Source organism: Tursiops truncatus, chromosome 3 (genome assembly GCF_011762595.2).
Source record: "Tursiops truncatus isolate mTurTru1 chromosome 3, mTurTru1.mat.Y, whole genome shotgun sequence".
Lineage (NCBI taxonomy): Eukaryota > Metazoa > Chordata > Mammalia > Artiodactyla > Delphinidae > Tursiops > Tursiops truncatus.
The window spans coordinates 89,315,818-89,339,813 of record NC_047036.1 but is presented as its reverse complement, the minus strand read 5'-3'; the positions used below and the strand labels follow the sequence as shown (position 1 = coordinate 89,339,813).

Sequence of the window (23,996 nt, the reverse complement as noted above, 5' to 3'; positions counted from 1 at the left end):
CACTTGACCAGTTAAACAAACAAAAAATACACATGCACACATAAAAACTGCAGAAGTGCACACATTTGCCATGTTTACCCCTGATTTCTAGAACATATGTGATAAGCACTTAAGAAGTACCTGAAGAATGACAGGAAAACAAAATGGTCCAAATATACATGAGGAAAACACTGACCTAATGACTGAAAAGCACAGCCACCATCATCATCAGGTAGTGATAGGTACAAAAAATAGGCCTGACAGTCTTACAGAAACAACACTCCAGGAAATACTGAGAAAAATATTTATAAGCAATAGCAGAAAAGCTATGTTAGCCTACAAAAGGTACCATATTTAAAATCGCCATTGTTAGCAACACAAAATAAAGACAGACTGCAAGCTGTATATTCCACACCTTCGTAATTTTTTAAAAATCAGGTAATGGGAAACACCTATAGAAAAAGTTACTTAGAATAAGTACAGGTGCTTCCAAGTATTTCCACTCACTTAGTGCTCAACAAGCATGAATTGAGCTAGTTCTCTGCCATTGTCAGGGGAGTACAACAAGGACCTACTGTATGGCACAGGAAACTATAGTCAGTATCTTTTAATAATCTATAATGGAAAAGACTCTGAAAAAGAGTATATATATACACACACACACACACACACATATATGCATAACTGAATAACTTTGCTGTGTACACCTGGAACTAACACAACATTGTAAATCAACTATACTTCAATAGAAGGTTGTTCGGAAAAAAAAGAAAATGGGCATACTACTTATACTACTTTTAGGAGAGCAATGCCTATTGTTTTAATGATAAAAGTTGAAAGGATGCAGAAAATTGTAAATAAAAGTTACCCAGATCTAATTCCCCAATAACAACCACTGCTCTAACTCTGAAAAAAAAAAAGGGAAATACAAAATCAAAGAAGATGTGACCACCTCATAGGGTCTATTGCTTAATTTCTACCAAGAGACGCTCTGGTTTCTGGCAAATTTTTTGCATGAATGCTCTTCCTAATATTTTCTAATAAACAAGAGATCCAGAAACAAATGAAAAGATTGGGAAAGAGAGGGAGAGAAAGAAGTATATACGTGCAGCAAATCCAGAAAATAGGAAAACAGGCACTAACTTTCACAATTCACAACACCCTTACTTTTTTAATTGGTTGATTTGTAAGCCATTATGTACTTCTCTGTTTCTACAATTTCTCTGCTTGAGAATCTGATATAAAAGACTTAAGAAAATACTGATCAAAATTAAGCTGAGTATATCTGTCACAGCTCACTTTGCCCAAGATCCAGAATTTACATTTATGAATTTACTTGCCAAGCACAAGAAGTTGCGAATCATTTTCTCTGAGTGTCACTTTTTCCCCTATGTAGACACATCACACATTTGAAATTTAGTCACACACAGAAGGACAGTCTCAAAGAGCTTTGTTCCCTAATGGGAAAATTGTTACAGATAACTTAGTAGCAAACAATGCATTATTTAGCAAGCTTCAAAGAATCACAAATTAATTTCACATGAGAAAACGAGTTGAATTTGTATGGGGAAATATGAAATAATACAAGATGATGTATGGTGATTCATTCTTAAATAAAAAATTAGTTAAATGGAAAATTAAAAAAGATGGAGGCTCTCAATGAATCAATTAATAGGCTAAAAGCATTTGCTCATCAGATTATCTGACTCATATGACTTTCGTGGGGAATATCTAATAAGAGCATAAAAATAAGATTTGTTTTAAAAACCACTCACATAATAATTGGGGAAACTGATCATATATCTCTGAGTATTATAGACACCCATCTTTAGAGAGTATACGAGGGACAGATGACCAATGAGTCATCTCCTCATTTCTTCCTCACTTCATTCCAGCCATACCCTTTCTTTGAGTTTGCAGTCCATGCTCTCTGTCTGGAATGTTTTTCCTCCCAGTATTTACCTCACTGGCTCATAGCGGATCTATCAGGAGCCTTCTCTGGCCACCACACTCCACCCAAACCCCACCTAAGTTGTTATCTTTCATAAAATCCAAAACTTTTCTTTCATAGCATTTATCACAAAATTTAATAACACATCTGCATGTTTACTGTCTTTGTCCCTCAATAGACTGTAAGCTCATGAAGGCAGGAATCATATCTGTTTTGCTCGCCATTTAAATATGGGCGTTCCTACTAGAAAAGGGTACCAACAACCCAAAAGAAAAGCAAACAAAAGATACGAAGCAGATATTTCAGAAATAACTAGCTCCTGAAAATGAAAAGAAGTTTAATATCACTCATGAGGAAATGCAAATTAAAACTTCAGTGAGATCAAAAAGTTGTGTAACATGTGATGTCAAGGATATTTACAAATAGGTATTGTTACTTAAGGCTGGCAATAACTATCAAATTTTAAAATGCATATATACTTTTATCTATGCTCATTAAAATGAAGTCAGAAAATACATAAAAATAAATAAAAGCACTGTACAGTCAGCCCTACATATCCACAGGTTCTGCATCCACAAATTCAATCAACTTCTGAAGGAAAATTTTAAAAAGAAAAATATTTCCAGAAAGTTTCAAAAAGCAAAACTTGAATTTACCACACACTAGCAACTATGTACATAGCATTGACATTGTATTTACAACTAGTTACATAACATTTACATTGTATTAAATATTATAAGTAATCTCAAGATGATTTCAAGTACACAGGAGAATGTGCGTAGGTTAAATGCGAATACTACTCAATTTTGTATAAGGATTTGGGTATCTGGGGCAGGTTCTGCAAGCAACCCCCTGAGGATTATCAACGGATGACTATATACACTAAAGATAAAGATACATTTTATGCATTCACAAAAGACCAGAAACAAAACTACAGGGTCATTAATCAGGAGAAGTTACATAAATTAAGGCCCACTTGCAAGAGGGAAGAGATATGGGAACATATGTATATGTATAACTGATTCACTTTGTTATAAAGCAGAAACTAACACACCATTGTAAAGCAATTATACCCCAATAAAGATGTTAAAAAAAAAAATTAAGGCCCACTCATAACAAACACTTTTATATAGTTTTTAAAAAGAAAGGTTCCTGAAAGGTTCTCCAAGATATATTAAGTTTAAAAACCATGGTACAAAACCCATTAGGGGCTATTATCCAAAAAAAAAAAAAGTAAGAAAAGAAAAGAAAAACAGGAAACCGGTGTTGATAAGGAATGTGGAGAAACTGGAAAGCTCAGGTACTACTGGTGGCAATGTGAAATGGTGCAGCTGTTGTGGAAAACAGTATGGGACTTCTGTGAAATATTAAACATAGAACTGCTATATGATCCAGCAATTCCACTTCTGGGTATATACACAAGAGAACTGAAATCAAGGACTCAAACTGATATTTGTACACTCATATTCATAGCAGCATTTTTACAATAGCCAAAAGGTAAAAACAATCCAAACGTCCATTGATGAATGAATGAAAAAACAAAACATGGTATATTCATGCAATGGAATATTATTCAGTCCTAGAAAGGAAGGAAATTGACACATGCTTCCACATGGATGAACCTTGAAGACATTATGTTAGGTGAAATAAGCCAGACACACACAAAAACAAATATTGTATGATTCTACTTATATGGGGTACCTAGCATAGTCAAATTTATAGAGACAGAAGGCAGAATGGTAGTTGCCAGGGCAGAGGGGAAGGGGAATTATTAACAGGTATAGCATTTCAGTTTGGGATGATGAAAAAGTTCTGGAGATGGTTATGGTTGCAAGACAATGTGAATATATGTAATGCCGCTGAATGTCACACATAAAATCATTAAAATGGTAAATTTTAAGTTATGTACATTTTACCACAATAAAAAAAAAAGATGCACTCAAAAAAAAAAGCACAATGTGCATGGCATGCTATCATTTGTATAATATGAATGTGTCTTTGCACATATGTACATGCACATATTTTTCCTGTGTATCTATAAATTAGATAAGCATCTGGTCAAAGTAGCTGCCTCCTGTGAGAAGAGTTAGATGCCAAGAAGACAGGAGTAGTCACACCTTACCTTTCATTGTATACCCTTTATATATTCAGGCTTATATTAAAATATGAATTAAATAAAAATTTTTTCTGAACTATAAATGTTATACTACCCTGATTTCTCCTAAGCACTAAAAACAAACAAAACTATAGCATAAAATAGTCATGAAATTTTATTTAAGAATATTTCTTATATTAGATGATTGAATTAATAGTTTCTGTTAAGTTTTAATAATTAGATATACTTTAAATATTTCACTGTATAGTAAATATTACTTCATTTTCTCACTTTTCTAAAACAAAATAAACTGTTCATTCAAATAAACCAGAAAATATATGAGGTTGAAAAATAAAATTTAAAAATCCACTCAATATCTTGCTATAAATGCATGAAGGGTCATGGTAGGCATAGTTTTTAATCAATTTATTTCACTTAGTACTATATACCATGACCATCTTTCCATCTTAATAAACAGACATATATCATTATGTTCATGGATGTACTGTATTTTCTAAAGTATTTATAATTGAGATATAACAACACATAATATACATGTGTTCAGTTTGATGTATTTTGACAACTGTTTATACCCCTGTTACTACCCAAAACAACTGATATTTGTACACTCAAGACATAGGCTATTCCCATCAACTCAGAGAGTTCCCTTCTGCCCCTTTCCAATCAATTCCTACCTTACTCCCCCGCCAACAAAAAAGACATTCTTACTTAGTGATTTATATCACAATAGATTAGTTTACTTACTCTCAGACTTCATAAAATGGAGTCATACAATACTCTTTGGTGTCAGGATTCTTTTGCTAATGTGTTTGTTAGATTCATTCATACTTCTGTGTATTTCAGTAACTCATTATTTTTCATTGCTGAGTGGTACTCCATTGTTTAAATATGGCACAAAATTTTAATCCAATATCTTACTGATGGACATTTGAACTGTTTCCTGTTCACCAAAACATTGGTGAACATGTTTTTACTTTTCTTGGATAAATTCCTAGGAAGGAGCTCCCAGGTCACATGATGTATATTTAACTTTGGAGAGAATTCCAGTTGCGGCATATTCTTTTCAAGCCTTGGTGTTGTCAGTCTTTTTGATTTTAGCCATTCTAAGGTGTTTGGGATAGTATCTTGTAGTAGTTTTAATCTGCATCTCCCTGACGACCACATATTACTCAGCCCCTGCATGCACACCCTCCCCTGCACTGTTGCAGCCTAATAAACTTCTTTCAGGTGTTTGAACATGCCATGTTCTTGCTAATCCCTGGCCCATAATCACAATTCTCCTCTCATAACCTGGAATTCCTTCCTCACCCTCTGCCACCCTCTTTATACCTGGCTAGTTCTAACAGCCTTTCAAGTTTCAGCTTGAATACCACCTGCTTCAGGAAGCTTTCCAAGACCCACTTCTTGCTTCCACAGAAGAAAATGCTTTATTCTGATACTGTGTTAATTATATTGTCTTCCTTGCTCTGCCCTGAGAGTGGGGATCAGGTAAGTCTCACTCACTTCCTGTATCCCTGGAGTCTAGCACAGTCAATATTTGTTGAATAGAGGACGGAGAAAATACAGGAAGGCTTTGGAGATGAGGTAATATTTCAGCTGAGTATTGAAGAATAAATAGGATTGAGATTATCCAATGTACAAAAGGAAAAATATATTCTCAGCTAAACTCATGGGCAAGTTCCTAAGAAGCAGGAAATAACCTGTGACTGAGGACACCCACGTGGCTCAGCATGGCTAAGAGGGGGGTGTGAGGCAGGAAGTGATCTGAGGTAAGGGTGGACAAGCAGGGAGGAATCAGAGGACAAAAGCAAGGATGTGCCAGGCAAAGGAGGTTGGGCTGTACCTTTTGACAATGAATTGTCACTGAAGCATTTGAAAGCCAAGAAGAGACATGGGCAGACTCATATATTAGAAACCTAATTCTGTGGGTGAAATGGAGGACACCTGGAAGTGGCAAAGCTGGAAACAGGAAGACCAGTTGGAGGTTTTCGTTAAAGCAGGAAACAAGAGTAAGGGGGACAGAGCGGGGGCGGGGGGTGACTGTGCAGAGATACTAAAAAGGCAGAGCTGACAGGCTTGTGGGGACTGACTGGACGACATGAACAGCAGACCGAAAGGCAGAGCACACAGTGGGCAGGAGCACTGGTTCTGGGGAGAGCCTTCCTGGTTCTGGTCCTCAGTCCACACTTAATTGCTGGGGGACCTTAGGCGCATTCCTTACCACCTCTGCATTGGTTTCCTCAGCAGTAGAATGAGGATAATGAAGGATCTTAACACAGGGATGTTACAGCATGGGCTGAATGAATACATCTAAGTGTTTAGAACAAGCCTCCTACGTTGAGTACAGAGTAAGCATTCAATAGTGTTAGCTGTTACTGTTACCCTTAACTAGGGAAGAAGAACGAAATTGAGGTTGGAGCTTTAGATCTGGAAGCAGCCCACACACCTGGAAATTAAAACAACAGTGTGGCAGGGCATGCAAAATGAGGAGAACCAAAACGGTGCTACCCCACAGAAGAGAACTGGGATATTTAGGAAAGAGCAGAGGAGGGAGTCAGAGGGATGATGACAAAGGGATGTTCAGCAATGCAGGACTAGAACCAGGAGAAAGAGCTCTGGCTCACAGAAGACAAAAAAAAAAAAAAAAAAAAAAAGGAAAGAATTTTAAGGAGAATGGAGTGAGTGGTCAGTGTCAATGCTGCAAAGAAATTCTCCCAGAGGACTGAAGAAGTATCCAACAGACAGAGCGGCTGAGAAGTCCTCATGGCTTTTGCCTATAGCTGATGTAAATGAGAGGTGAAAGCAAAGCAAAGACACCTCAATCCAGGTGAATGGGGATGGGATACATACTTTCTAAAATAAATGTACACCACTGCTTCAACTAGTAGAATCAAAGTTATTTTAGACACTGGTTTGATTCCTTTGAGAGACTGCTTTGATTCCTTTGATGAAATGCTATGTATCTTTAGGCTCTAAACTAAATCCAAATCTGCAATTTACTCTGAACATCACAAGACACACTGTAACTTCTCACTGCTCTGCAAATTTTACAGCAGGCTTTGGTTAAATAGCACAAAATCTGACCTGTATAAAATGTATAATAAATTAGCTAGTATAAGAACTTTAAAGGTATTTTTTTTTTCTAGTGAACTCATAATGCAGAATGCATGTAAGTTTGCAAAATGTAAGTTTGGATTTGTATTATTTGTATTACTTAAGAAAGTAATCTCAAACTTTTCTCTGATTTCAATAAGCAGAGATAGTTATAAGGACAGGGTAGAAGGTTCACTTAACTATAAACCTAGGAAAAAAGAAGTAAGATTAGATAAAGACTTTGCGGTCTCAGCAGAGCAATGAAATCCAGCAATGCAGTGAAGACACAATATCTAATGGTACCCTTCCCCATTCACACATTTGGAGCCTTATGTTATACCAAAAGGTCCACACAGAGAAGCTGGTCAAGATTCTGGCAAACACATAAACTGTTCTAGGTTCCAACAGCCCAGTGCGCTTCTCAATTGAACACTGGTCTCAACAGCAGAAGCAGATGCAATGTAAAAACTCTTTCAATGTCTCAGAGCCCAGAGAGGAAAAATGAATATGTAATATGCTGGGTGCTAGTCAAAGGAAACGCTAAGGCTAATGTTTCAGCTGTTTGACTCTGAATAGGGTTCACATTTTGATGTATTATAAACGTCATGCAGTACTTAACTGCATTTAGCCAAAAAGTATTCAAATAGAAAGCCTAAAAAGTAAAAAGGATGTTAGCATACCAGTCATTTTCAAAATAAAACAAGCGTAGATGGAAAATGTGCTGATTATAACAAGGTAGTTTCTTTTAAATCCACTGGATATGTGTTACAAGTAGGAACCATGACTATACTTGATTAAATTACTCTGAGTCACACAAAATAAAAAAGCTAGATGTTGTTTGCATGGATCTCCCTTTAGTTAACCAGATTTTCATTTTTGAAAGCTGATAGAGCTGAATATTGCTGCCACAGGGGGGAAGAATCAAACAAGTCATTGCTAGCATAGATTATGAGGATCACTTGAGTTATGTTTCTGTTAAGTTCCCACAATCAACTGATATTCTTCAGGGACAATAAAACCTTACACAGAACTCTGCTAGAATTAACAGGTTCTTCTCTTCAACAGGTAGCTTGCAAATTTAGGTACAGATATTTAATCCACAGACTCATCTTCAAAAACAAGCCATTGCATAAGCATTACAGTAGTAGTCAAAAAAATTCTATCATTAATGCCACTTAGTACAAGCTCAGAATTTTAAATAACGGGAGCAAACCTATGTATCTATTAAGTTTTTCTGTTTGTTTGTTTTGTTTTTTCTGGAACCCAGCTCTCCAACAAAGGATTTGAGGAGAAATATATCAGCTAGCTTTCTTGGTCGCAAGCAACACTGACTGACTGAACAGGAAATGTATTGGGGGACAGTCCTGGGTACACAGAACTGAGAACAGGCTAAAAGTCCAGGCTTAACAAAGGACTGGAAAAAAATGAGAGGCCATGCTACAGGCATGACAGGGTCCGTGACACAGGACAGGAAGAATCTTGCGGATGCACCAGTGCTGTGAGGGCTGACCTGCAACCTTCCCTCCATTCTGCTTCCCTTCTTTGCATCTCTTTACCCTCGCTTCACTCTAAAGGCTCAAAACCCTGGGAAATAATATATTGATTAGCTGAGCTCATCATCACTGACCTATCTGACCTGGGGCAGGACAATGAAGGATCTGACTTCCGTGTTTGGAGACCATTTCCTAAAAGGAAATCAGGTGAAATGGATGGGAAACAAAGTGTTTGGTTAGAAAAGGAAGGGCTTTGAGTCGAGTTACACTCTCTGTTTTGAAACAAATTCCAGGTGTGGATACATGTTACTGCTCATGGATGAATTAAAAAAAAGGAAAATGCTTGGACTTACAGACAACAATATAAAGAACCCAGAACTAAAGGGTAATTAAAAAGCACAGTTAAAACCAAGCATTTGAAGCCAGAAAAGAACAGGCTCCACACCATCGAGAAGAATGTGAGGTGGGAAAGAAAACAAAAAACCTTGAGAAAAACCTCACATAATGCAGTAAATATAACCAAAAAATTAAAGTGCATATGCCAAAGAGAGACCAGAGACTTAACAATTAGATAACTGAATTCTAAAACAAATGAAATAAAACCAGTAATTAATTAGTAAGAGCAAAAAAAATAAGCTGAAAAATATTCTGAATTGATAGATGGACAATTTAATAAGTTATACATACCCAGATATATGGCAAAAGTTTGGAATTTTAGGGATCAATGGCACTGTTTCTCAAAAATCTAAAGAATAAAAATTGTGCAGTCCATATTCTCTGACCACAAGACATTAAAACCACCTTTTAACACCTAAAGTATAACTGAGAAAAAAATAGGATTTTGAAAATTTTCCTAACATACTCAAGTCAAAGAGAAAACAATACATACAGAATATTTAGGAAAAAAATAACATAAAAATGTGAAAGCTAATAAGAGCAGTAAAAAGGCAAACACAGAGGGAGAAATGCTCCTTGTTAAAATAAATCAACTGGCCCATTTAGCATTAGTAAAAAACAGGTAGAAGGAATTAAATAAAAGCAGAAAAGTCAAGAGTAAATACCAGTAAAATATAAATATAATAGTTTTTTTGGGGTACAAAAACCAACAGAAATAGTAAAAGCTTTAGCTGATCTAATTAAGATGAAGAAAAAAATCAGATTCCCCAAATAATAAGAAAACAAAAACAAGCAAACAAAATAACTACAGGTGCAATAAAATCTTAAAATCTGAACAATCTGAGTAAAACACTATAAAATTATAAGAAACTATGAAGTATTATTTGTACTCAAGGAGCAATATAAGACCTAGACAGACAAAAAAATCTGTTTTAATCTCTAAAATTAGTAAAAGAAAAAATATGTATAGACAAACACCAATTCTGCAGGGTTTCACAGGGCAGTTCTTAATTTTTGAAACACTGCAAACCAGTAGGTAACTCGATTTAAACGAAGGATTTGTGTGTGTGTATGTGTATGTTAACCTAAATTGGCTGCTAACATTTCAACTTAAAAAGTCAAGACATTTTATGTAACATTTTGGAATTCCAGCTTGTCAAGAATAACTGGAAGAATATCCTGACAACTCTGGTTCCCGTGGCCACACATGGCAGGAGTGGAAGAAGGGGTAGTCCTTTTGGGTGTGGCAGTTACTCCTGGTACATTCAGGATCCTCAGACTCTACAGCCTTCAGTTATGGCACCTTCCTGGCCACTCTTATAAGCATTTTAAGCATGCTCTCGGTGAGGGGGGGAAATGTCTGATAGATAATAATGGAACACCAATTCTCTCTAAATTACCTTTAAACGTTTATGTCAATATCTATCAAAATCCCCCCCCCCTTTTTTTTTTTTGATAGGGTAGGAAGAATTTAGCAAGTTAATTCTAAAGCTCTCTGGGAAAATTAAGTGGTCACTCATTAAAAGAACTTTTCAATAAAGAGAAACAAGAGGAGATTTAAACTGTCTGTTATTGAAACACATAAGGCCGCAACAATTACAGTTAAACAGAAAAGTCCATGAAAGAGGTCAGAAAGCCCAGAAATCAATGCATATTGAAATACAATAAAGATGGCACTTCAAGTCAGTAGAAAAGAATGGACTATGTAAGTCTTAGGGAAGCAGCACAGCACAATGTGCAAGGGAACAAACAGCCTGTGGGGCTGGACAGGCTGGACTGGATGGTAACTAGTGCAGCATGTGCAGCTGGGTGACCCTGGATGACAAGTGTCCTTATCTGTAAAATCAAGATAGTCATTATATCTACTTCACAGGATTGTTGCGAGGATTATCAGTTATCATTTGCAAGGTACTTAAAACAGGAAGTAATACAGTAAGCACTGTATATGTGATGTTAAATAAGTAAAAGAAAGCAATTGACGCTAAGACAATCCTTAAAGTCCTGGGAGCAAGGAGGAGGGAGACATGGGGAGCAAAACCTCCCATCACACCACATTAAAAAAATAAACTGGAGGATTTATAAAAGTGAACAATAAAAAACTAAATTGGGGGAAAAAAGACTATCTCATCTCTTGGATTGGGGAAGACTTTTTAAATATGACAGCAAAGTCAATCAAGAAAACAGATTAATACATTTGACTACATAAATATTTTAAAAGTCTTTATATCAAACACTAAGAATTAAGAAGAAATATAAAGCTTCAGGAAAAATAAAGGTTGGTATGTATATAATAAATATTCTTACAAATCAGTAAGAAAAAGTACATGATCAAGCAATTCAAAAAAAGCTCTGCCTGTATATATGAGAAAGCATGGAACACTATCACTAATCAAAAATTCACATTTTTCACCACTTAAATTGGTCAAACTTTTAGAAAAAATTATATTGTTGCCTAATATGCAGAGAAATTTGTACCTTTCTATATGGAAGACTGAAGAATACACTGAAACCCACCCTTCTAGGGGTCACTTTGATTATATGCTTCAAAAAATGTTTAAAATATTAAGCCCCTTTGACCTAGTAATTCCATTTCTAGGACAAAGATGGAACATAAGGATTTCAATGGAAAAGTTTCAAGTCACTTTTTCAGAGATGCACCAGAATCAAGGAAAAACAGAATGCGAAGAAATATTTTAACTTTCAGATATAAAGCTAAGAATTTTCACGTTCTAAAAATTCAACACCTGTTTCACTGTATAATTAATGTTTAATATTACCAAATTAAAAAAAAAACAGTTTTAAAAAACAAACCTTTTAACAGCATCCTTCTTCTGAATATCTATAGTTTCCCACCACTTTGAAAGGTAAGAGATCTCAGACCACATAAATTTCCTCCGTGGGTCTTCTTTCAACTTGATGACCATGTTATTAAAAATATACTGAGTCTTCTCTCGAAAGTAGTCATCAAAAGTCTTCAACCAACCTAAATTAAGACACAAATATACCACAAAGGTCTGATTTAAACTGTCACATTCCATTGCATTACCCTTGCATAACCTCACGTTTCATTCATATAAAGACATATTTAAAAATTTAGCAAACGTTATGTTAATGAAGTTCCACTTAAATGGATGTGAGACTCAAAAAGCCACTAATAGGGCTTCCCTGGTGGCGCAGTGGTTGAGAGTCCGCCTGCTGATGCAGGGGACACGGGTGCGTGCCCCGGTCCGGGAAGATCCCACATGCCGCAGAGCGCCTGGGCCCGTGAGCCATGGCCGCTGAGCCTGCGCGTCCGGAGCCTCTGCTCCGCAATGGGAGAGGCCGCAACAGTGAGAGGCCCGCGTACCGCAAAAAAAAAAAAAAAAAAAAAAGCCACTAATATTGAAATCATAAAAATACTCTGAAAACTGTACAAATTCAGATATCAATGAGAAAAATGAAAAAGCCAAAAAGCATTTCATATGTAATTATAATATCTAATTCAACTATTTATAATTTATCTCTAATTTAAGGAATTTTATATATATATATATATATATATATATATTTTTTTTTTTTTTTTTGCGGTACGCGGGCCTCTCACTGTTGTGGCCTCTCCCGTTGAGGAGCACAGGCTCCGGACGCGCAGGCTCAGCGGCCATGGCTCAGGGGCCCAGCCGCTCTGCAGCATGTGGGATCTTCCCGGACCGGGGCACAAACCCGCGTGCCTTGCATCGGCAGGCGGACTCTCAACCACTGCACCACCAGGGAAGCCCAATTTAAGGAATTTTTTAAATTAAAAAAATCTGAACAGTGTTGACAAGCTGACAGTAATATTCTCATAATATGGAATCAAAATTTTATCCTCTCTCATACCACATCTAAAATTTCCTATCCATTAAGTAACCTAAACTAAGAAAAAGAAAATCACAAGTACAAACTCTACTGAAAAGCCAGCAGCAGAGCAATAATCAAACAACAAATATGTACACATCTATGTAAAGTTGTTTTCAAAAAAGAATTGATGTTGACAACTTAGTTCTTTGACTTTTCCTACTGCATCTCAGAGATCCTGGAGACTTTATCTAAAGACATTTGCAATTCAACTATAAAGAAATATTTTTAACAAGACCTATAGCTCCAAATACAGCCCCATCCAGCAGAGTAATAAAGCAACGTGATGAGTGGCTGAAGCAAAACATACACAGCCACCAATTCCACCTACTGGTGGGACACAAAATATACCCTGCTGAGCATAATCTCTTACCTATGAAATCTAAAAGGAAGGGGACTTTCTATAGAGACAGGCTTAACCACTGTGCTATTGTTACCAAGTCTCAAGCATATGGGAGGTCTAAGATACAAGGGATACAACTGGCTATTTCTTTTGTCTGTCTACAATTAAGTGAATATTCAATGCATACTGTATTTGCTGGCAGAAAATAACAAAAACCTACGAGGGCTGAGCCGGCAATATACTATTCTGACAATGCAAATATGAGCCTCTAAAGGGCACTGCCAGTGTGACTATATTTCTCCCTTTTGCTTTAAGTGAACTCTATTCATTCTACGGTTATTTACTGAGCACCTACAAAGTGATGGGTATGAAGCTATGAGCCAAATAGGAATATAGTGTAAAATATTCTTTATAGGACTTTCTTGATCTGGAGTACTTTTAAGCTGGTTTGTCACCAAAGAATACTACCTGAATAATTCAACTTTTTCATGTTTAAATAAAAAGCCTGTACCTACAGAAAACGCAAAGATGTCTCATAAAATAGTGGTTTACAAAGAATCCCATCTTGCTTCACAAAGGTACAACCTAGACCCTGTCCCAGAGCACTGAGGCCAGGATCCACATCTGGATTCCCAGGGACAAGCAAAGAAAATTCAACCTATCCTTAAATGGAGATGCCCTAACTCCCTGCTGACCATGCAGCACCCCTGAGAGACAAAAAATATCAAGTGCTCAGACCTGAGCCCAGTATATAATATAGCACTTAATAATAATAATAGTAGCTGCTGCTACTATTATTATTATCATAATCATCATCAGTCTTTAATTGCCCCTTCCACATCTCTACAATCAAACTGGGTCAAAGGACAAATAAAAGATATTCCTAACATCTAATTTTGAAAGAGTATACAATTTATTTAAAACATTAAATAAATTGCTCCACATCTTAAACATATTGGTTACCCAACACTTCAATTTGCATAGAATTCATTTTATGCCCCCATTATGGGCTGAATTGTGTCCCCTAGAAACTCATATGTTGAAGTCCTAACACCCAGTAACACCCACTTCAGAATGTGACTGTATTTGGATGTAAGGTCTTTAAAGAGATAATGAAGGTAAAATGAAGTCATGAGAATGGGCCTTAATCCAATACAGGCATAACTCGTTTTATTGCACTTTGCTTTATTTTGCTTCACAGGTGTTGCATGTTTTACAAATTGAAGGTTTGTGGCAACCATCTGTCAAACAAATCGATCAGTGCCATTTTTCCAACAGCATTTGCTCACTTTGTGTCTCTGTCACATTTTGGTAATTCTCATAATATTTCAAAAATTTTAATTATCATTATATTTGTTACCATGAACTGTAAGCAGTGATCTTTGATGTTGCTGCTGCAGTTGTTTTGGGGGTGCCATGAACCACACCCACATAAGACAGTGAACTTAAACAATGTTCTGACTGCTCTACAGGCCATTCCCCATCTCTCTCCCTCCCCTCCAGCCTGCTTATTCCCTGATACAAAACAACATTGAAATTAGGCCAATGAATAACCCTGCAATGACCTCCAAGTGTTCAGTGAAAGGAAGAATCACATGTCTCTCACCTTTAATCGAAAGCTAGAAATGATTAAGCTTAGTGAGGAAGGCGTGTCAAAAGCTGAGAGAGACTAAAAGCTAGACCTCCTGCACCAAACAGTTAGCCAAGTTATGAATGCAAAGGAAAAGTTCTTGAAGGAAATGAAAACTGCTACCCAATCAAAACATGAATGATGAGAATGCTAAACAACCTTATTGCTGATATAGAGAAAGTTTTTGTGGTCTGGATAGAAGATCAAACCAATCACGACCTTCCCTTAAGTCAAAGTGTAATAATCCAGAGCAAGGCCCTAACTCTCTTCAATTCTATGAAGGCTGAGAGAGTTGAGGAAGATAAAGAAGAAAAGTTTGAAGCTAGCAGAGGCTGGTTCATGAGGTTGAAAGAAATAAGCCAACTTCCTAACATAAAAGTGCAAGGTGAAGCAGCAAGTGCTGAAGCAAGATATCCAGAAAAATCTAGCTCAGATAATGAACGAAGGTGGCTACACTAAACAAGAGATTTTCAATGTAGATGAAACAGCCTTTTATTGGAAGAAGATGCCATCTCGGACTTCCTTAGCTAGAGAGGAGAAGTCAATGCCTGGCTTCAAAGCCTCAAAGGACAGGTTGACTGTCTTGTTATGGGCTAATGCAGCTGGTGACTAGTGAAGTTAAAGCCAATGCTCACTCACCATTCTGAAAATTCTAGGGCCCTTAAGAATTATGCTAAATCTACTCCACCTGTGCTCTATAAATGGAAGAGCAAAGCCTGGATAACAGCACATCTGTTTACAATACGGTTTACTCAATACTTTAAGCCCATTACTGAAACCGTGTACTCAGAAAAAAAGATTCCTTTCAAAATAGTACTGCTCATTAGCAATGGTCACCTGGTCACCCAAGAACTCTGACGGAGATGTACAACGAGATTCACATTGGTTTCATGCCTGCTCACACAACATCCACTCTGCAGCTCATGGATCAAGTAGTAATTTTGACTTTCAAGTCTTATTCTTTAAGAAATACCTTTCATAAGACTATAGCTGCCATAGACGGTGATTCCTCTGCTGGGTCTAGGCAAAGTCAACTGAAAATCTTCTGGAAAGGATTTGCCATTCCAGATACCATTAAGAACCTCTGCGATTCATGGGAAGAGGTCAAAATATCAACATTAACAGGATTTTGGAATACGTTGATTCCAACTCTCAGGGATAACTTTGAGGGATTCAAGACTTCAGCAGAGGAAGTCACTGCAAATGTGGTGGAAAAAACATGAGAACCAGAATTAAATGTGGAGGCTGAAAATGACTGAATTGCTGCAATTTCCTGATAAAACTTTAAGGGATGAGGAGTTGCTCCTTATAGATGAGCAAAGAAGTGGTTTCTTAAGATGGAATCTACTCCTGATGAAGATGCTGTGAAGACTGTTGAAATAACAACTAAGGATTTAGAATATTATATAACTGTAGTTGATAAAGCAGCAGCGGAAAGGTTTGAAAGGACTGACTCCAATTTTTAAAGAAGTCTTACTTGTAGGCAAAACGCTATCAAGCAACATTGCATGCTACAGAGATATCATTCATGAAAGAAGGAGTCGACGCAGCAAACTTTACTGTCGTCTTATTTTAAGAAACTGCCACAGTCACCCCAGGCTTCAGCCGCCACCACCCTGATCGGTCAGCAGCCAGCAACATCGAGGCAAGACCCTCTATCGGCTGAAGACTCCGATGATGCCTAGCACTTTTAAGCAATAAAGTATCTATTAATTAAGATCTGTATGTTGTGTTTTTTTAGACAATGTTATTGCACTTTGAATACAGTATAGTGTAAACAAAACTTTTATACGCACTGGGAAAAAATTCGTGTGACTCACTTTATTGCAGTGGTCTCGAACCAAACCTGCAATACGTGCAAGGTACCATGCATGTCCTTCTAAGAAGAGGCATTTAGGGCATAGACACACACAGAGGGAAGCCCATGTAAAGACAAAGGGAGAAGAATGATCATCTACAAGCCAGGACAAGAGACCCATAGAAGAAACAAACCCTGCAGACACCTTGATTTTGGGCTTTTAGCCTCCAGAACTGTGAGGAAATAATTTTCTGTTGTTTAAGCCACCTGATCTGTGGTACTTTTTTAGGGCAGCCCTGGCGAACCAATATCACACTAGAAAACATAAGTGTTATTACTATTCAAAAAATGCAGAGAGAATCTACTTTACCAAATACCATCATAATACTTAATATACATCTACCTCTGTATTGCAAGACTGAGCTGAAATCAAATGTAAGTAACATCAATTGGCGTACCATGTTATTATATGTACTCAATAAGGACCATCTAAATTACTAAATGGCTCTACTAGAATTATGGTCCCTAAGACATCACATCTATCTTCTACCTAAATTTTAACAAAGGTCAAAATTAATCCCTAATTATTTGACTGATAACTCAATTAAAGAAAGGAACTATGAACAGAGGAATGCCTCCAAAATTAATTCAATAATAAAACACTAGAAACCTAGCAGAAGAGGCAAATTTAGAAAAAATAGTCTTTATGAAGATTAATAAGTGAAAGGGTTATTTTCTTAAATACAATTACTTATTTTCATCAGTTATACGTTGTTATGAACTCAGGCCATTTCAAAGAATAGTTTTCACGGGAGTTTTCATAGAGGAATCACAGTGACTGATTAATCCATTCTGCCTTCAACAATCATGCAGAAAATATGTCAAAGATATTTACGTGAGCCAAAATACAAGCTCAGAGATGTCAACTTAAAGGCCTTGCATAAAACTCATCTATAATAGATACTACTATCACTATAATACAGCACAATTAATTAAGAATGAACTGAAAGATAGCCTCTTGCAGTTTTCAATATTGAGTAATATAACAGTAAATTAGCTTTTACTGCTCTTATACAATAGCATAATCAAGTATTCCTTTTTACATTGAATTGGCTCTTTCTTTTTCTAAATTACTGTAAAACTCCAATTGTATATCAACATGAGACCAATCACAAAGATAGTATTTCACAAAAAGTTGTATGGGATGAATTTTTGTGACATAAAATTATATTCCTACCTCTAGATTGAGTAATCTTGGGACATTCGGTTGCAAACTGATTTACTTAAGTGGTCAATTCACAGCCTTTTTCTTTCCCTTGAATACACTTGGAAATTGAACCAGGGCTAGAACAGCATTAATACTTTTCAATTTATTCTTTCTCATTCTAACAACACTATCACCCATAAAACACCTAATCACTATTTTAAATAAGTGGGGAAATATTAAAAACAAAGAGTACACAACTAGAAGTTCTATACAGCCAGCATAATTCCAAATTCACTATCACTATTTTATCATAAAATGTTTTTAAGTTCTAAAACAGAAAACTAATAAAGTTGAAAACTCTACTGCTTATTTTTAATGTGCATAAACAAATAGACACCTAGTAATTGTTCGCTAACAAAATACAATTTATTTTTTAAATTTTGGACCCAATCTAGCTTTGAAGTCTACAGACTTCGTGGAGACCTGATCCTCTTAAGGAACACTTCGTTTTATTTGGTTCAAGGGCATACACAGTACCACCCTTAGGACCTGGGCAAAGACTGTCCCACCCTGAGCACTGGACTCGAGAGGGCTCTCCCTATTCTTCCTCTGACCACATCCCTTTCCACATGATAAATCCACAGCGCAAAGAACTTGCCCGCCCAGTCTGTCCTACCCAGCCCTGCCGTTCTGAGTCTCCGAGACCCAGAAATTTGTGTCCAAACATCCCCAAGCCAGCTTTCTGAGCCTCCCGAGGCCTTCTATAATGCCTTTACCTGCCAGGACAGTCGAACTTGCAGGTCGAACAGTCGAACTAGCCTGGGCAGTAGCCAAGGGGCTGCAGTTTGTAGGGGCGTGGGAAGAGTGCTGGGGTGTCTGCAAGAAGAGCCCCTCCTGGGTTAGGACAAGGCCAGGTCTGGGAGGAGAGGGGGCTGGGCCACCTGGAGGCTGGCTCTCCCCACACCAGCACATTCCAGTGGGGAAGTGGAGCCCAAGCAATCTAAACCCACACCTGGACTTCCAGATCTCTGAGCTATTTCTCAAGGGAGTAGGAAGAGACCTATTTTATTTAGCAATGTATTAGTTTGATTTATAACTTTTAAATGTTTAGACAGAGTGTCTGACAGCCTCCATGTACTTTTGCCCCAGGTCCTGCAAATTTTAGAAGCAAGCCTAGACACATGCTACAACCTGAACTTCAAATGAGTCAGTTCTCGTGAATCTAGCACCTGGTACAGTCTACAACAGCAAGAGTTCAGTAAGTGCTTGATAGATGAATGAAGTGTGGTGCCGAAAGGACTGGAAAAAAATGCAAGTGGAGTATAAATGCAAACTTACTACTTCAACTAGAAATGAACCAAAGGTCAAAGATACCACATACTATTAGCTCTGCTATGTTCACTCTCTGTTCTGATACTAACCTAATAATCTTTGAACAATATCTCTAAGTTCCTATTTTATATTTAAAAAGCCTCTGTCAGCCCTAAGATGATTTAAAAACACACATCCGGAAGAAGGCATGCCCCTCAAATCACTGTTACACTTGTTACGGTTTTAACTGCTACAATAATGATTTTTTAATGAGTACATTAATTCCACTCAAAAGTTAAATAGGTACCAACTGTTAAGAAAACATAAAAAGATTCTGAGTCAAAAATAATTATATCCAGATAATAAACATTGAAAAACTACAATATGCTTCAATTTATTTCCATTTTAACATAATATTCTCAAATTTAAAAATACAAGTAGAGTGCATTAAAAAAATCTCCTTTATTTTAGTCATTAAGTTATTCTACATGGACAACGGTTTCTTCCATCACTTGTCAAACCCTTCAATATTCGACTGCAACATCCAATCTTACACTTAAAGGGTCACATACAACTTTAATTGGTATTACCATAACTCACATGCTGATTAATTTTAATTCCAACATCTCTATTATAAAATAAGCTTATTTTCCCCCCCGATAAACTGTGGAAGAGTTTTAATTAACGTTCTGTTCTGGTTTATTCGTTCAAACACAAACCAAGCATCTAATAAGGGCAAAACGATAAAGCTAAGCTAAATGAAAACAGATTCTACAGTGAACGTATGAACCAAATGCCATGGGAATAAAGAAATGGTAAATTCCTACCAGAAGGACAGAAGAGAGATTCTTAAATTAGATGTCATCTGGTTAGACAGAAAAGGTGGAAGTTCCAAATACGGAAGAGGATATGGAAAAGACACTAAGCCATGAAATTGTGTGTCAGTTTCAGGCAGCAGAAGGCAGTTGGGTATGGCTGCACTGCAGCTTACATGGTGGGAGCATGGTGAGATAAATAGAAGTAGGGGGTCAGATCACAGAAACCTTCTAAACGATCCTTGTTTCTCACCAAGAACTTAGGAGAGAGGCAGTTAAGGTATTCTGAGCTGTGTTTTCAAAAATAACTGGACTGTGAGTATAAAGGATAGACTAACAAGGTAAAGTAGAAGAAAAACAGGAGATGAGGTCACTGCAATAATTCTGCTAAAATATGGTAATGGATCGCAGTGGAAACAAACAGAGGGAAATAAGAGGCCAAGGAGGCAAAATGAAGTGCCTTTACTAATTGACTTAAGTTTCCAGAAGCGAGTCGAGGGAGAATCAAAGATGAAGCTGAGTCTTTGGAAACCTGCAAACCTGCTGATTCCTCTAAATGCTTTTAAACTCAGATTTTCAAAATAACCCAACCTTTTTGCCAGGTGATTCAGTGTCATCTAATAGTTTTTAAAGCATATCAGCTTCACTTCCATTAACTTGTTTGAGATACAGCATTTTTTTTGAACCCATGTAAGATGCGGTCACTGGAAATTCTATCCCACACCACAAGAACCTATTTGCATTACTATTAGGACAGCTGGGGTTTTGTTCACCCCAGCTGTATATGTATAATGGCCAAATGTGACCTCTTACTGTACTGCTTTTCTAAATGCCCTTTAAAAGACCTGCATACCTTGATACCTGACACCTGCAATTGTGAGATCAACCTCTAAAATACTTTCTAAGTTGGTGCTAAAGTTACCTCCCTCTCTTGTTAAGAATTTCATCCATGAGTATCTACTCACACCAAATGAGGACACTTCAGGTCTAATAAGTCCTCTCCAAATAGAGTTTGGTTGTCTATAATATGAGAGACATGTATATTCCTTTGAGGCATTACTCTTAGGATATGTGAGGAGTCTATGTACTTAGCCGTATGAGTAAGCCAATACTGGACAAATAATCAAAGCTTCTAGAAGAAACCATTTAAAAGCTGGAAAATATGGCTTCTCAATCACTTTCTAATTGTAAAATATGTAGCAATGAGGAAAACCACTCACCATTTCATGTACTAATTTAGTATTTAAGGACAAAGACGTCTGTTTCAATAAGGATAGAAGAGAAGAAAAAAAGGATAGGAAACAGTGCAATGAGGAATCTACTTTTGCAAGAGAGTTACTAAAATGTTTTACATGATTAATAATACTAAAGTAGATAGCATTTGGCTTGGAAAAACTTGAAGACTTTCTTCCTAAAAGCTCTCCTATGGGTTCAGAAGTATTACCTGCAAGAGGCAATATTTAATGGTTACAAGTTCTGATTCCAGAACCAGATGGCTTGGGTTCAAACCCAGCCCTGCCACTGACACATTACTTATCCTCTCTTCTGCCTCAGTTTTCTTATCTGCAAAATGAGGGTAAAAACAGGATTTTTTGTCATAAAGTTGCTGAGAGGAGTGATGGATTCAATACATGTAAAATACCTAGAACAGCGCCTGGAACATAGTAAATTCCCATAGTGCCAGCAATTATTTGTGTAACCAGCATACTGGTGAGCTCTGATGCACCCAGGATTGATGACAGACAAAAGTAATCAAAATAGGGGAATTGGGAGACGTTTATATGATCACCTACATCTCTTAGGCGCTACACCTGACATTTGTGCTCCTAAGGAATACAGTCCAGTCACAGCCCAAACAATCAGACTTTTTCCCTCTAAAAAGGAACCTCAATACACCAATTCTAGAGATCTCTTAAAAAGACAACCCTAAAGAGCCATGTAAATATTTAACTTTTAAATGCCACTATTTCTTAGCAATTAAGATTGCCCAATAAAATACAGGATGCCAAGTTAAATTTGAACTTCAGATAAATAATAAATGTTTAGTATAAGTGTGCCGTCCCATACAATATTTGCAACACATGTAAAAAAAATATTCATTGTTTATAGGAAATTTAAATTTAACTGAGCAGCCTGTTTTTCTTTTTTTCCCCAGCTAAATCTGGCAACTCTATTAACAACCCAAAGTTCAGATAAATGTGCTAATAAATTAGCTAATGCCCATAAAGCAAGAAGAAAATAAATACTAGCATCATCTGAACTAAATAAAGTATCTTAAGCGGCAGTATAGAAAATGGAAAGAACGTGGATCTTAGAATCAGGTAAATCTGAGATCCAGTTCACTCCTCTGCCCATTTATTTATGACTGACTGACCTGGAACAAATAACTACACTTTCTCTAACCTTACTGTCCTCACCTGGTAAATGGGATTTAAATTTACCACTTCTCAGGGTTGCAGGACAGATTCCATGAAGTAACACACACCAAACACACCCTGAGGCAGGACGGGCAATGAATGTCATAGTACCTTAGCTCCAGAAACGCAAATTTCCCATCACAGTAGCCAAAACCAAAGAACTCGCTTTATCCCACAATAACTAAACAGAAAAATATACTCCCCAAACTGTGCCCGCGTACAATGCTCTCCTCCTCCTGACCATCTCATTCCACTAGGCAGGTTCCTTTGGCAGCCTGAGTTCTGTCCCCACTGCCTTTCACCTACATGCGCGGTACTCAACCATGGCTGGCCAGAACTGGTTTCTTCTGACTGTGCTTAACGGTATTTGAACAGAAAAGCTGTGAAATAACATTACACTGTGATGTCCTCACATGTTTTTGTTCTTTTTCACAAACTTTTTAAGAATAAGGATACATAAATTCATTTCAAATTATCATATAATACTAAATGCAAAAATCTGCTCTTAATTTTCAAAAAAAAAGGCTGAAAATCCTAATCACTAAATCAAGTCAATAAAAATTCTGCAGAAGAACTGCAAATGCATGAAAGAAAATTATTTTCCATTGTGACTCTTGGGCCTAGGTCTTCCTTCTGTTTTGGAGTCATACCACACGGGGGATTATTTTCTAACACTCATTTTACAAATTGCTTAACTAACAATATGCTGTCCAATTTTTCATTTAGTATACCTTATCTTCTCTCTACACACTGTGATTTCTTTGAAGGAAAATTAACTAAATATTTCAGCAGTTTAACTAGTGGGAAGCAAAGAATTAAGATTGTAGATACAAAGGTGCTGTAACTGTGTTTTAATCAGCTTATTAAATACAACATGAACATGTATCAATCAACTAACATTTAATTTCATGGTCTATGATTCAAAACTTTTGAAAAGCATAAAGGTACGAAATTATCAGTATTTACTTCACAATTCCTTTCCAACTTTGTTTTATCTCATATAAACCATGTAAAATATTATATGATAATTGTTACATGTCCTTATGGACTGGAAGAAGACATAATTAGGAATTTTATTAATATACAAAAATAATTTGAAATTTATCTTTCCAATTTGATCCCAAAAGAAAAATATCTCCACATATAAAAATACAGCAACATAATTTTTTAAGTACGGTGACTAAATATAGGAATCTTCTAAACTCTATCCCCAACAGACAACACTTCACTGATAAACTACTGAGCTAAAGTTTGTTTTAAATTGTTGTGGCAGAAAATGGAAACAAATCTCTATAAATTTCATTTAGAAAGTAAACTGCCTTAATTGCACATTCATTTAGGAGTATTATACAAAGATTTCCCATCAGAGTCACACTTTGACTTGGAATGTATGTGTACATACTTATCTCTTCTCTACTGAAAGAGTGGTTTTTCATGATCTGAGTGATTCAGTTTTTCAAAGAATAATTTAGTTTATCTGAATTCTATTCTTGTTAAGGAGCAGTGAAAATTATTAAGGAAAGTCAGGTTCTTCTCTAGCATTTTGCTTGATAGCAAAAATTACTTTAGTTTTA

General features: G+C 36.6%; 1 protein-coding gene across 1 annotated transcript in view; it reads right to left on the bottom strand.

The window, feature by feature from the left end:
• Positions 1-23,996, bottom strand: part of MAN2A1 (mannosidase alpha class 2A member 1) — a 161,235-nt gene that overhangs the window by 101,953 nt on the left and 35,286 nt on the right. Inside the window, exon 4 of the mRNA XM_019940811.3 lies at positions 11,840-12,011. Within this exon, the coding sequence (XP_019796370.2) occupies positions 11,840-12,011 (172 nt within the window). The remainder of the gene's footprint in view (positions 1-11,839; positions 12,012-23,996) is intronic.